General features: G+C 44.3%; 1 protein-coding gene across 3 annotated transcripts in view; it reads left to right on the plus strand.

Moving 5' to 3' along the window:
- SHPRH (SNF2 histone linker PHD RING helicase) overlaps window positions 1-14,308 on the plus strand; it is a 746,219-nt gene that overhangs the window by 605,516 nt on the left and 126,395 nt on the right. For all 3 annotated transcript variants that reach the window (XM_069235239.1, XM_069235238.1, XM_069235240.1), the window contains exon 27: window positions 2,836-2,922. In XM_069235239.1, coding sequence (XP_069091340.1) covers window positions 2,836-2,922 — 87 coding nt within the window. The remainder of the gene's footprint in view (window positions 1-2,835; window positions 2,923-14,308) is intronic.

Raw genomic sequence — 14,308 nt, forward strand, 5'->3', positions numbered from 1 at the left:
CATCGACCCTTCCTTTCTGCATCTCTGTCCTAGGTTCTTCTATTTTTTCTCTCTTTAACCCAGCAGGGCTCTGCTCTGGGCACAGATAAAGATAATCTTTCTGCCATTTCAGCTTTTTTTTGCAGTTGCCAGACCAACCTTCATTATTTAAGTCACTTAGTGTGGCTAGCTTTCTTAAAGGCTTGCAGCATGTTTCCCTCCAAGCCAATTCATTATGCCCCAGTGGGATCATAACCTGTTTCTCACTTTCTTGATGTGTGCCCCATTTGAGTCTCTGCACAATTGCCCTCTCAAGCTCTTGACCATCAAAACTGGCTTTCTAGTGGCCGTACCATCGGCTAGGAGGATCAGCGAATTACATGCACTACCAGCACACCCTCTATACACTACCTTCTACCCGGACAAGTTGATTGTCCGGACATGTTCCTTTCACCTTTTGCAGTTTGTGACTCCTCTACCTTCTTTGCTCTGCCTCATCCCTATATGGAAGAGGAGTGACTTCACTGTCTGGATCCAAAAAGAGCGTAGAAAAGACCGTGGGTGGGTGTTCAACTCTTCCTGGAGTACATAGGAGCTAAGAAGAGGAAGGCTGTGCAGAAACGGACTGTCCCTAGATGGATAGTGCACTGCATCAAGATATGCTTTGCGCTGGCCAAGCAGCAACCCCCTGAGTGTTTGCATGCTCATCCCACCAGAGCTAAGGCTGTGACCACTGCATTAGACAGCGGCGTTCTTGTCCTGGATATCTGTCAGGCAGCAGTGTGGGCACCCTTGCACAAGCTTACCAAACACTACTGTCTTGACAGTCCGGTCCGTTGCAGCGGTCATTTCACCTGTTCTGTCCTACTGGACTTTTTGATTTAGAAATGGCCTTGCAGATCCACCTTTGGGGAAGGCATGGCTATGGTGTCTACTTCAAGGTAAGGAATCTGTGTCTAGAAGTCTCTATCAGATGAGCAAGTCACTTACCTTTGGTAACTCCTTATCTGGTAAAGACACAATCTAGCTGCAGATTCCTTACCGACCCTCCCCAATCTGCGAGCAGATTGTATTATCATGGGGCCCCCTTCTCAGGGCCTCAGATTTTTCCACACCAGTGGTAAGCTCTCTTTGTGGCTCTGTGCACCTTGTGTGGAACGTCATGAAAATAACTGACGTGAGCATGCAGGGGTGGTGCTTATTTAGGTACTGCGCATGTCACTTCCGGCATGGGCAACGCATACTTGGAGCTGAACTACGCCACCTACCGAAACATAGGGGTACTGCTAAAAAATCTTCAGGATCCAGTCTGACACGGGGGATATTTTAAGATAAGCAATCTGCAGCTAAATAGGCTCTACCAAATAAGGTGTTACCGAATGTAAGTAGCTTGTTCGTTAAGGAGACATACCACAAAAACAGTGTATAGCACATAGCTGATTAGTCTGCTTCTCTGGAAAGTTTGGTTAAGATTTTTACCAAGGAGTTCCTCATAAAAATCAAGAAACATGAGCCATCTGGGAATGTTATTCATCATTGTACGATTCAGATGAGCAAAGAGTTGAAAAAACAAAATCTTACACCAATTTGACCATATCCCTTTATAATCCCCCCACCATAAAACTGTATCCAACGCAGTCAATGGCAATTTAGAAAAAGAGGCAGCTGGTGAAATTCAAGTTAGTCCAGTTTTTTTCACAGCCTATTGGTACAGAAAAATTGGGAGCAGCAGCAGGCGCTCTTGTAGGCTGTGTACGGCCACTGCAGAGACCCTGCTACACATTGTCTGCATCTGCCTCAAACTTCTGGTTTGGGGATTTTTTTTTACTTAAACCACATTTCAGAGTATGAACATCTGCTGTTTCAAGGCCACAGTGGAAATGTGTTTAAAAGGCAAATGTAGTCGGCTAACGACCCGATTTATAAAATTTATGAAGCGGGCGACATACAAGCTGTGCAGGTTGACCAATAGGCTCCTAATTGGCACTCATTGGCACTCCCATTATTCTACTTCCTGTGCCAAGTCAATGCTTTAACATATATTTATCAGGCCATTTAATTGACAGCAGCTCACCTCACTTATGATTTGTTTTATGAAGTTTTTTTTTTTAATTCATGCTGATTCGATAAGAATTGTAACAATTATAATTCATCATAAAAAAGCTATCTATCTTGCAGGTCAGATGCTTTATGCAGGCAAGGAACCTCGAGGTGACTTGAAGTGTAGTTAAAGGGTATTATGCTAATCTAGTATGCTTTGAACATTGTTGAGTCAATATAACTCAATATTCAGTGTTGACCTCAATCAAATATGTTGATATTGTAGCTTCAATTAGAAGTCCAGTGCTGATAAGCTGAGCTGTAACAGTGTTTCCACTCAAACTGTAAAGAATAAACTGCTTTGAACAAAAGAAAGTGTTGCTTGTTGAAGATACATTGTTGTATATAAGCCCCCCCATGGCAGATAGTCTTTTAAACTACTCTATAGCATATATGTAAAAACCTTTTATGTTTGGAGAGGTTAAATGTTGGTGTGTTCATTGGTTTCTCTGCACTTGGTTAAATATTGCACTACTTTGATAGTCTTCTTTGTATTTGAAAAGCACAGTGGTCTGCAAGGTATTTCCTTTGCTTGGAATATCTTTGTTCAACTAATATCTGCATGTTTACATCCATTTCTTCTTTCTCATAAACCTGCATTCCTTTATCAGTGTGCATCACATTTCATGAAATTACTGCATGAAAACCCCTACTGGCGATTATATATGGTGATGTGATCTGATGTGGAATAATCTTTTGGAATCCAATTTTTATGAAACATTAACTGTGGGAATCTCAATCTTATGTATTTTCCAGTGGCAAGATGTCCTGGATATTATTGCAAAAGCGCTACAGGACAACAACCTGGTTTTTGCTCAGATCAACAAAATTCAGAAATTTCAGGTAAGAAAACATTTGAAGTATTCAATTTCCAGGCCCACCATCACAAAAAGCATAACTAATCTTAATGACCAGCCATTAATTGATTTTAGACCTCTTTTTAAATCTTTTCTCTCCATTATCAAATCGAGACCAAACATCAGTCTAGAAAATCACCTCTTACTTTTTCTTTTTTTTAAATCACAAATTACTCTATTGTTTGAAAAGATGTAATAAATTAACCAGTAACTGGACACAACCATTGTATAACAAAATACAAAGAAATCAAACATACAAACAACAAGTTTCCTGTGTTAAAGAAGTGGACAGTGAGCCAAAGTTTGACTCACGTTATCACATTATCTTGAAAAAAGCATTAGCCTTGGGAACCACCGTAGCTAAATGATTAATATTGATCACAATGTATGTTGAACATTGATCATACCTTTATAAAACACTGGTTGTCATTCTACCAATCCCAGGGAGTGGAATTAGAAGCCCAAGGTTAGTAGAGGAATTGGTTGTGACGCTCCTCCTGTGAAAGCTTTCCTGGCCAATGGTGGTAGGTATTGGTTAGATATTATCACATGTGTGACATTTGGTGGAGAGCCTGAGCAGCGTTGGGATGAGGTCATATTAGAGGCTGTACTGAACTCTAGTCTGGATTGATTGCCTGCATTGAGGTGAGGCTGAGGTTACATTGCAGTGGTTGGTAAGGTCCATGTTTCACATTCCCAACAGTGCTTATGATATCTTGGGATACTGAGGGAAGATAGCAAAAATTAACTGTGCAACTAAGGATTCTGCCAAGTCTTAGGGTCTTGTTTTTTCTAAGGCTCAACATATGTATTCTAAATCTTTTGTTGTTCTGCGTTAAGAATAAATGTGTTTTTGCAGTTATTCAGTGCATGGTGTATTTTGATGGATGTGTTGCTTGCAAAACACTCTTTTTCAGCAGATGTTAGTTCCACAGGAGAATAGGTGACCTGGGTTCCCTATAGTTGTCTCCTTGAAATGTATTCTCTCCATGATAAATATTATACATGGCTTTCCCTTCCAGTGAGCACAGACGTAAAGTCCATAATGCCAGACTCCATCTTCAGCAGGCAGAGATGCCATTTTCTCTATTTTTTGGAGAAGCATTAAAATGTCTACCTTCAGCACTGATTTTGTGTGCCTTTATCTTTCCAAGAACCTGTGAAGGTGTCAAATCACTCAGACAATTAAATCTATAAGAACACCTGATGCTACATCTTTCTGGGATAGCTCTAGCTCAAGGTCTGAATTGACATGTTTTTACTTTGTTTATAAGAACGCACTTAAGACTTGCATCTTGATACACATAGGTTATATCAGACATTCCTGAAGTTATGTCAGAAATTACCATCTCAGATAGAATTTAAAATGGCTGCCACTTGACCATTTGTCAGGAGAGGTCCTTCAAACCAGATTTTCGTGTATGATACTTCCACAGTAGATCTTCACTTCCAGATTTCAGAGATGCTGTCACATCGCGCATTATGGTAAAAGCTGATATCGATTCAAGTCCAGGACGAGAGGAGCTGATGCAGCGAGTGTTTTCCTTTCGTACAGAACACTACCTCCCTGACTTCTGATAACTACATTGTTTTTGATGTACACAGCTATGTAGTACTTGATTCTTTCTAAGAAACTCTAAAGGCAAATTATGCTTCTCCACTCTCTACTAGTGTAGTGTATAGAAGTAGGTTTTAGAGTGTTAGGTTGTTAGATCACATTTTATCTAGGGTAGAAATGGTCATTTTATTCTTGTTGTTCGTAACATGCATTTGTGCTATTATAATAATATTCTGTGTGGTTCTTTTAGATGTGCTAAGCAATGGGATGACACTGTTGAAATAAACACTTTTTAGTTAAAGTGTCTTTTTCTTAGGGGTGTTTATGTATGTGATATTGTTAAGAATGAAATTGGCTTTTCAGATTACACCTTGGATTCCTCTTTAGGGACTCTTAGTTTCCCAAATGCATTGATGGTATTCCAGCTATCTACTGGTTGGGGCTCTGCGGGGCTACAATAACCTTTCACATTCAGTCTCGTTGATGCATTGAACTGAGATCACCCATGGGTGTGAAAACCAACCTTGTAGAGCTAAGCCACAGTCGTAGTTTATGCAACAGTACTAAAGGAAAGTGAAGGACGATCTGCCGCTCCCAGATTACTATATGTACTGGTACTGCCATTAATGTATTTTGATTTCTTAGTCTTTTGTGGCCATCTAGGTATACTTTTTATAAAAATATCAGTTATTTTTGTCCTAGTTATATTATGATGATTTGTACTCTTTTTGTTTGTGTTAAGTGCATTTTCTTTGCCATGTTTGTTTAATAGATTTGCAATAATCATTAGAAAACAGTCAAAAAAGTAAAACAAGTTCTTTCCCTCCTTTTATGGGGTGCAGTTTATAAAAGTGTATGTGCGCCTACTTGCAACTTAAATGTACAAAAACAACATCTGCATTTTGATTCACAGAATCTAGATAATTGGAAACATTTTAACTATAAAGTGCATTTATTTATTGGAAAATCATCAATGTGGTGGATTTCATATTGTCATATGCTGAAGTAACTGTGTTTCTGATGGATACTTCTAACCCCAGATTTCTCACCTTTTGAATTCTCCCAGAAACCAGACTGGCTCTAAAACCTTTTCAGCCATTGTTCGAGGGCCAGAACATGGTGCAGTTGGAACACTTCCAGAATTGAAAGCATTGAGCCACCTATAGGTGGCACCCCTGATGCTGTGACTGAAAGCTCATACCGATATTAGACTGTTCATTCTTGAACACATTTCTTCAGAACAACAGGTTCTAGATGTTGACACTACCCCTGGTCCTCTCCGCCCTACTTCCAGGGGTCTAGATTGTGTCCTTGGAACTCCACTTTAATGTGGCCGTCCTGCAGTCCCACATGCACTTTCTTTGGTTTGCGGTGTTACTGAAACACTTTCAGTTTTCCTGTCCTGCCATTTGACTTCACCTTGGCCCGCTGGTATTTACAAAGTTGATGTCAGTGGTTTTGGTCAACCTTTTGCAGGTTGGGGATACTTGCTCACTGCATTTAGTCACTGACCACCTACAGACAACTGTCACCATACTATCATCCTGTGTATTTTCCACAAACTAGTCGAAATCCCACCTGCAACTAAGGCAGACATTTTTTTCATAGGGACCTTTCTGGACACAAGTGAAGGACATCTAGGTTATGATCCTGAAGTTTTGTGCTCATTCCTGTGTTCGGGCAGACAGTTTGAGGCTTCTTGGCCTTGTGCATGCAGCTTGTTCTTTGATCAATCAATGACTCTGCGCAGCTTCTACCTATTAAACCAGTACCCCATCTGGTCTCTATATTGATATATACTTGGTGCTTGGAAAATTTACTAGGTATTTGCTAGGTTAATTCATATAAGTACAAACAGTGACAGTGACCATGTGTCTGGAATTAAGACTGAGATCTTTTTCAGGAGTGGCATATGAAGATACCCTTTTTGCACAGTAGCTTTTAGGAAATCAAGAGGTAGCAACTGTGGAAAATTATATTAACTATTTTCTCAACTTGAAATTTATGAATTTATGGATGGTTAACAAATATGTCAAAGATGTTTCTTGGAATATTTTTAAGAAGGAAGGATTGACCTATGGTCAACTTTGTATTGGTTTTAAGCTTTTTTGATAATAAAATAGAATATAATTGACTTATTGTAAAAGGAGTACTTTTCTCAATACGTCTTGTATAAATCCATGCTGCTGGTTCCTCTTGCCTTAGCCACATGTGGGCTCTGCAGTGGAACCTTCGCTTGCTATGGGCCAATCAATGGCACTGCCTTTTAGACGACAGCCATAGTTTAGACAAGGGATCTACAGTCGTCACTGACAGAAGCCAACCTGACATGTGGCTACCGCACCCAGAGCCTACAGTAGTGTCCGATGCATTGTGTCTGTGTTGGAGCAATCACCTGGGAGAGTTTGCAGTCAGGGACCTTCGTTCCCTGGTGGAACAGAAGAACTATATCCTTCTTTACTATGTGCTATTCAGCTGACCCTGTAGGCCTTTCTCGTGTCCATTAAAGGGCGGCTATTCCAGCTCCTGATGGACAGTACAACCACCATTTGGTAATGCAGTAAACAGAGTGGTGTTGGGGCACATGCGTGGTACCAAGGAAGTGCTAAGACTCTGGCTGTGGCGTGAATTTCAAGGAAGATTTTTGACGGCCAGGTATTTGGCGGGCTCACAAATGTCAGGATGGGCTCAGGTGAATGAGGAATGGCATTAGCACTCAGTGATTATTCATGGTATCTTTTCCTGCCGGGGCATGCCTTGCATAGATCTTTTCGCCACAGATGAAAACTTTCAGTGTTGTGACTTTTGCTTGCAGGAGTTTTTGCCTCAAGGCTGGTTTGAAGAAGCATTCCATTGCATTGAGAATTTGGTCTACTATATATTCCTTACAACCTCTGCCTCTTCTGCCCAAGTTCTGAGGAAGATCAGGATGGACTGGGCACAACTCATCCTCGTAGCCCTGAATTAGACCAGGAATTGTTTGTACTCCGACCTACTGAGCCTGCAAATTTGTCCTCGGTCCATTTACCTCTTGGAGGGGACCTTGTGTCTCAACAATAGGACAAGATTCTACATTCTAATAACCACAACCTGCACCTCAATGCATGAAAATTGAGCAGAACCAACTGGGTCGATTTAATTATCCCTCAGAATTGGTAGACATTATCCTTGCTTCTGCCAATTACATTTAACTCTAGTCAGGTGAAGTTTGTGGTCTGGTGAGGTGGTAAGAGTTGATCCTTTTCAAATCAAGCTATGTGATGTTCTGGTGGTCATTTTGTTATTAGCCTGTCAAGGCTTCATTGTGAGTACTGGTAAATGTTATTTGTCAGAACATTTGCTTTTTCTACGTTTGCCTGACCAGCTCTTGTTGTTTAAGTCACTTATTGTGATGAGTTCAAAAGAGATCTCACATTATTTCTTCCTGCACCATGTATTATGCCTAAGTGGTATCTTAACTTGTTCATTACATTTTTGATATGCACATCTTTTGACTCGATACACAGCTGTTCACAGGTTTCTAATCTTTCTGTCAGTGAGCTGCAGGCCCTGTCAGTGCATCCAGCTGGTGCTTCAGACTCTGCCATCTTTTGTACTGAAAGTGCTATCGCACTTCCACGTGGGACAGTCCATGACGTTCTCTCCGCTCTTTTCAGTGCTACACCCCTATAACAAGTAGACATCATTGGCTAGATTGAAAGAGGGCCCTTAGTTATTACATCTACAGTACTAAGTAACCCAACGTGGACAACCAGCTTTTTGTTGAATTTGTTGGTGCTAAGAAAAGAAGGGAGATTCAGAAACAAACCTTGTCCAGATGGATTATCCTGCACATAAAGTGGGCTGTCCCTTGGCCAACATGGAACCTCTTGATGGTCTTCGGCCTGGCTTCACCAGAGCCAAGGTTGTAGGTATGGCATTGATGAGAGGTGTTCTGGTGGTGTACATCTGCCAGGCTGCTACATGGGAGTCTTACACACTTTCACTAGACATTACTGTCTCAAGAATCAAGTACATAGGGGAGGGTCTTTTCATCCACTTGGTCCTGTGGGACTTTGTGGTGTAATTCCACTGTGCAGTCCCTCCACTTTTTGGGAGGTACTGCTTTGGTATCCATGCGAAAGGTAAGGAATCTGCAGTTAAAAGTTTCCATCAAAAGAACAAGTTACTTACCCCAATCTCCTCAAGGGTTATGCATCTCTTGATCTTCCCCCGCCCCATACCACCAGCAACAAACTATTAGCCAGGTGGGTTGAGCAGGAACAGTCAGTGTGGGTGGCAAGAGGCAGGACCCACACCCGAACCTGCATGGTAAGTATGCTGTAGCAGGTCCAGGCCGAAAAAGAGGGCAGGACCTCCCCAAAAGTTGAGCAGGATAAGGACATTGCTGTTATGTCGGGCATCCTGCCTTTACATTCACTGGCTGTGCAGGGTAGCCAACATAAATGGCAAGTGGCTGCTCTCCTGAACCTTGAGCAAGGGTTGATTGGTTCAGGTGAGGGATGCACACGAACAAACACGGAGGGAATCAGTGAGGTACCAGGGCGCAGTGACCGCATTTGTAAAACTGACACCAGGAGACTAAGTGATGACAAAGATGATGAAACACTGTGAACACTGAAGACGGAACAGCCAGAGGTGATTTCACCCCCCCCCCCCAAGACATTAATCGTTCCCTCACAGAGCACCCCGAGGATGCCACCCCTCACGGGCCTGAGAAGCGACTCGGAGACAGCATCTGATCCTCCACCTGTATGGGCCCTCGCCAGCAGTGCCTCCTGCACGTCTAAGTGGAAAGAATGCTCCTGAGAGGAGAATTGACCCTGGAGAGTAATATGGGTAAACCAAGGAATAAACCTCCAGGGGCATGCTTGTCCCCTCCGGGCCTCCCACTGATCAGATCAGACGTCAAAGCTCCACCATATGTCTATCCACAGGATATGCAACCCACCCTAAACAGGATAATATGAGCTATTGAGGACTCAAAGGCTATCATTCGGCGGAAAATAGGGATGGTCTAAATGGAATTAAGTCTACTGAGGGCAGACCGCTATAATATAGACGGCAGGGTAAGAGGCAATGGAACCTCGCTGGCCGACCTTCACCCTTCCCACTAGGCTGTGAAAGCCCAAATCACCCTCCTTATGGAGTGAGTGCAACTAATGGAAAGTATGGCAGAAGAGGCTGAGGGGTGCAGTAGACGTCATAATGTACGCAGCATAGATCTCCCTGAAGGGATAGAGGGGCCTGACATGGTGGCCTACCTGGAGCCCTGGATGAGGTCTGTATTGGCACGAACACAACCGATGTCTTCCTTTGCACTAGAAAGGGTGCACTGTGTGCCTGCCTGGCTGCCAGCCCTGGGATGCCCGCCCAGGCCTGTGGTGGCTAAGCTGTTACATTACAAAGACTGCGACTTGCTACTGCAGCAGGTGAGGGAGGCGGGCCGGTTCCGGGTGGGGAATGGCCAAGTCCCCTATTTCACGGCTGCAGTGCAAACCAAACGAGCTTCCTATTTGGCTGTAAAACGGACACTGCAAGAGGAAGGAATCCAGTACTCTTATGTTCTTTGCCGCATGTAAAATAATGGTTGGCTGCCACTCACACTTCTGCCCAGACCCACATGAAACCTGGGCCTGGTTGAAGACTTACCGGACAACATGTAACTCCTCAGACGGCGGCGGACATTGTTAAACTGGCACTGCCTCCCGGGTTAGATCCACCTGAACTGGAATGTGGGTGCCAGCACTGCTTAGTGTGCTGATGCACATGGATGCGGTTGACCTGTAGAATCATGATTGCCTACCCACCTTATTACCACCCAGAAGCCTCAGGAGTGGAGATGCTATCTGTTGCTCTATTGTTGGACAACACGATGTGGTTGGCCAGTCGTTGCTGGGCGGCTCTAGGGTTGGGGAGTTAGAATGTTTACTTATTTTTATTGTCCTGTGATGTCTTGAGGGTGGTGGGGCTTGATGTGGGGATGGGTGGGTTGGGGGGGGAGTATGGGAGCGCAACTCAAAAGTGTGGCCACAGTACCATAGACTAAATGGCTAACACACCCAACATCTACATTCGGGGACTGGGCTCCATGTCTAAAAGACACAAAATCCTGACATTTAAAAAGGCTGGTGTACACATAGCTCTCCTTCAAGAGACACACCTTAAACTCACAGAGGCTGATCACCTCCTCAGGAGCTGGTGAGGACAACTCCATGCGACCACCTACTCAGCCTCTACGAGGGGGGCTGCACTGTTGGTGCGAGCCAGGTTTTCCTTTGAGGCCACAACCATAGATGTAGATATAGAGGGTCTCTATGTGCTAGTGGAGGGGGGGGGCTCTGCGTGGGCCACTGGTGCTGGCTAGCATATACACATCGAACCAGGATCAGACCTCATTCTTTCATACTCTGTCCGCAAGGATGGCCAATCTGACCAGGTGGCCATACCTTATTGGTGGGGACCTTAATAGTTAGTGTCTTGGACACGACGATGAACCGTTCCACTCTGCCGCTCCCAAGGGCAACTGCCAATAGGGTAGCTGTTGGATTATCCACCTCGGTTGCACATTGGGATATTGACGACTCCTGATGTATACAACACCCCACAGATAGGGACTATTCTTTTTACTGAACCATATATCACGCCCAAGTCACTCACTGGCTCCATCACACACACAGAGTATTTGGGCTGCATACTATCAGATCATAGCCCACTTCTTCTGACTTTGCAGCCCACTGAAGCACACCCCCACATACTGACCTGGCATTTAAAACCCACGTTAATGGAAGATGCCACCTTCAGGGATGCACTGGCAGACAGGGTAGCGGAATTCTTCTTCTTCAACCCAGGGACAAGTCAGGGTAACGAATGGGAGTACTGGTGAGGAGGAACTGTCTAGGGCAAACGGTTGGTGTCCGACGGGACCTAGTATGCGATCTCCAAAAATTGGAGACAGAACTGCATACACAGGACAGTGAGCAAGGCAGGAGCCCGGGGGTTCTCCCGTGGCTACTGGGAATAAGAGACAAGTATAACATGGCCTTGGAACATCTCAGGTGCCACAGCTATACATACTGTGTGAACCGTGCTCATGAAGAAGGGAAATCCGGTAGACTGTTGGCCTGGCTGGTTTGACCAGAGTGTGGAGGTACCCCAATTACGCGTCTGCTGACAACGGAAGGGAAGACTCTCCTCTCTCCAGTGCATGTTAGTGATGCATTCATTAACTACTATCTTTCATTATATGGCCTGGTGCAGATAGACTTCTCACTGATACTGCTCACCTTCCTGGAGCGCTTACCCCTAAGGACCCTTCCTAAAGAAGAGCAGGAGCCGCTTGGTGCTCCGTTGTTGGAGGTAGAGATCAGTGTGGCCATCAAGGCCTTGGCTACGCCGGGCACAGAGGTCTATAAGCTATTTGCTGGAACAGTGGCACCATAACTCACTGAGTTGTACACCAAAGCTTACGAGATGGGTATCCTCCCGCTGACTACTAGGGAGGCCCTGGTGGTCTCACTGCCCAAGACCCCGTCGTAAGATGTGATGGTCTCTGATTTTCAGCCCATTCTCCATGAAGAATACCGATTTCAAAATCTTAAGGAATGTCTTAGCCGCCAGACTGCTCTCCCATTTGCAAGCTCTGATCCACGGTGATCAGAATGGGTCCATACCCATTCTTAACACCTCCCACAAGCTTTCTCGCTTCTACTCAATACTTTATGCACGGGACCACACTGTAGACCCCCGAGGTCATCATCGTGGTGGCGTACCTGGAGAAGGCCTTTAATATGGTGCTGTAGGACTTCTTACAAGCCACCATGCTCCGAATGGGGCTGGGCCTTAACTGGACAAGATGGCTCAGACTACTCTACACCCTTCCAATTGAAGGGGTTAAAACAGGGCACATAATATTGGAAACCTACGAAATACACAGGGGCGCCAGACAAGGGTGTCCCCTCTCACCTCTTTTATTTGCAATGGCTGTTGAGCCATTGGTGGAGAGATTACCCGGAATGGGTCCAGACTGGGGCATTGTGATAGACGGGGCGACCCATGTCATATCACTATATGCAGAAGATTTCCCTACCTACCTCAGAGATGGTGAGATATACATTCCCTGGGCACTGCAGCTCCTTGAGGACTTTGGCCAGTCCTTAGGTCTTTGAGTAAACTGGAAGAAGACTCGCATGTTCCTGGTGACTAAGGGCCTCCGTCAACCCACCTCATGTCTGCTAGACGTGACATGGTCCCCACAAACCTTGAAATAAGTGGGCATCCAGGTCTTCCATGACTTGGTGGATCTTCGAGAAGGAAATCTGGGGAATGCCAGCAGATCCTTGGGCTTTGTGAGGGGTGGCGTCCCCAGGGCCATTATTAGCTGCAGGTGGGGGGCTGTGTGGCTCCACCTCCATACTTAAACAGCCCTGTGGAGGTGGTAGTCCCCTGGAGTCTGTGATGGACCCCCTTCATTATTTTAGTTCAGCCACGGGGAATTGGCGGTCCCGGGGCTGTGGGTGAGCCACGTGCACCCCCTCCCTTATTTGTATTCAATTGCCCTAGAGCGGTGGTGGTCCCCTGGGCGGGGGGTCCACAACAAACTGCCATTATCATATTTCAGCCCCAGGGAAGTAGCTGTTCCCGGGGCTGCCAAAGGGGGGTGGGGTTATGTGCTCTCCCCTCCCTATAAATGACATATTCAGCCTGAAGAGGTGGGAGTTACCGGGGCATAAATAAAGCCCTAAGAGGGGGGGCCCCATGTGCCCCCTCCTTTATTTTTTATATGCCTCGATCCCCCCCCCCCCCCCCCCCCCCCCAGGACCTGGCATACCCGGGGGCATTGTTAAAAGAAGCACAAGAGAATATCTCAAAAGCTTTTGATCAGATTCACCTCAAATAACAAAAAAAAACCTTTCTGGACCAAGAACTATCTTTCTGCCAAATTTGGTGTGATTCCGTCCAGGCTGTAGACCTATTAAAAAAAAAAAAACTGTGGGAATTACCATGGGGACAACCCCTTTTTCTTGGCCCATGCTTGACAGATCACCCTGAAACTTTCCAGACAGCAGCTGACGTGTTTGTCGAATTGTTTTGAAGAATTTTATGAAGATTCACCCACCGGCACCAAAGATATAGGCAACTAAAAACACTTTTTCTATAGAAACTAGATCCTAACTATATCTAGTGGCGACCTCCCCTAGTTAATATATATATATACGTTTTTTGCTGAAAAAAACAAAGCTTCGAGTAACATTATAGTTAGTTGAATGTCAGTGACAAAATTAATGTTTTAAAACAACAAAAAAGTCCACAGAAATTTACTAGAGTTGGCAGAGCTAACTATTTTACATCCCTGCCATATGCTGTTTATGACCTTACGTATTACAGTACTTGTGACATATTTTGTGTCATTATTTATGACATTCCTGATGACATCTCAAATGACATTGCTGATGACATCATCCAATGAGTGTGTTAGTTTGGTTAATAGTTTACAAAGTGGAGGGTAGCTGCCATATTACTTTTCTACCTAATTTTGTACAGGCTGTGTCCACTTAATGGGTATTTTTACAAAATGCATGTGCTCCTAATGCGTCATAGGTGTGTATAGATATTGAACATGTTATCATTCTTTGCACTGAAGAGTAACTGTGTGTGCAGGAGACAGTTGACGACTTGTGTTCAGCATGTTCCATAGATATTTAAGTGCTACATACTAAATATTGTAAGCAGCCTTGAGTCATTAGACAAAATTATCACAGCATGACAATTTCCACATAACATAGAAGACTAGGTGTACCAGGTACTAATCTAT

This window comes from Pleurodeles waltl, chromosome 5 (assembly GCF_031143425.1).
Source record: "Pleurodeles waltl isolate 20211129_DDA chromosome 5, aPleWal1.hap1.20221129, whole genome shotgun sequence".
NCBI lineage: Eukaryota > Metazoa > Chordata > Amphibia > Caudata > Salamandridae > Pleurodeles > Pleurodeles waltl.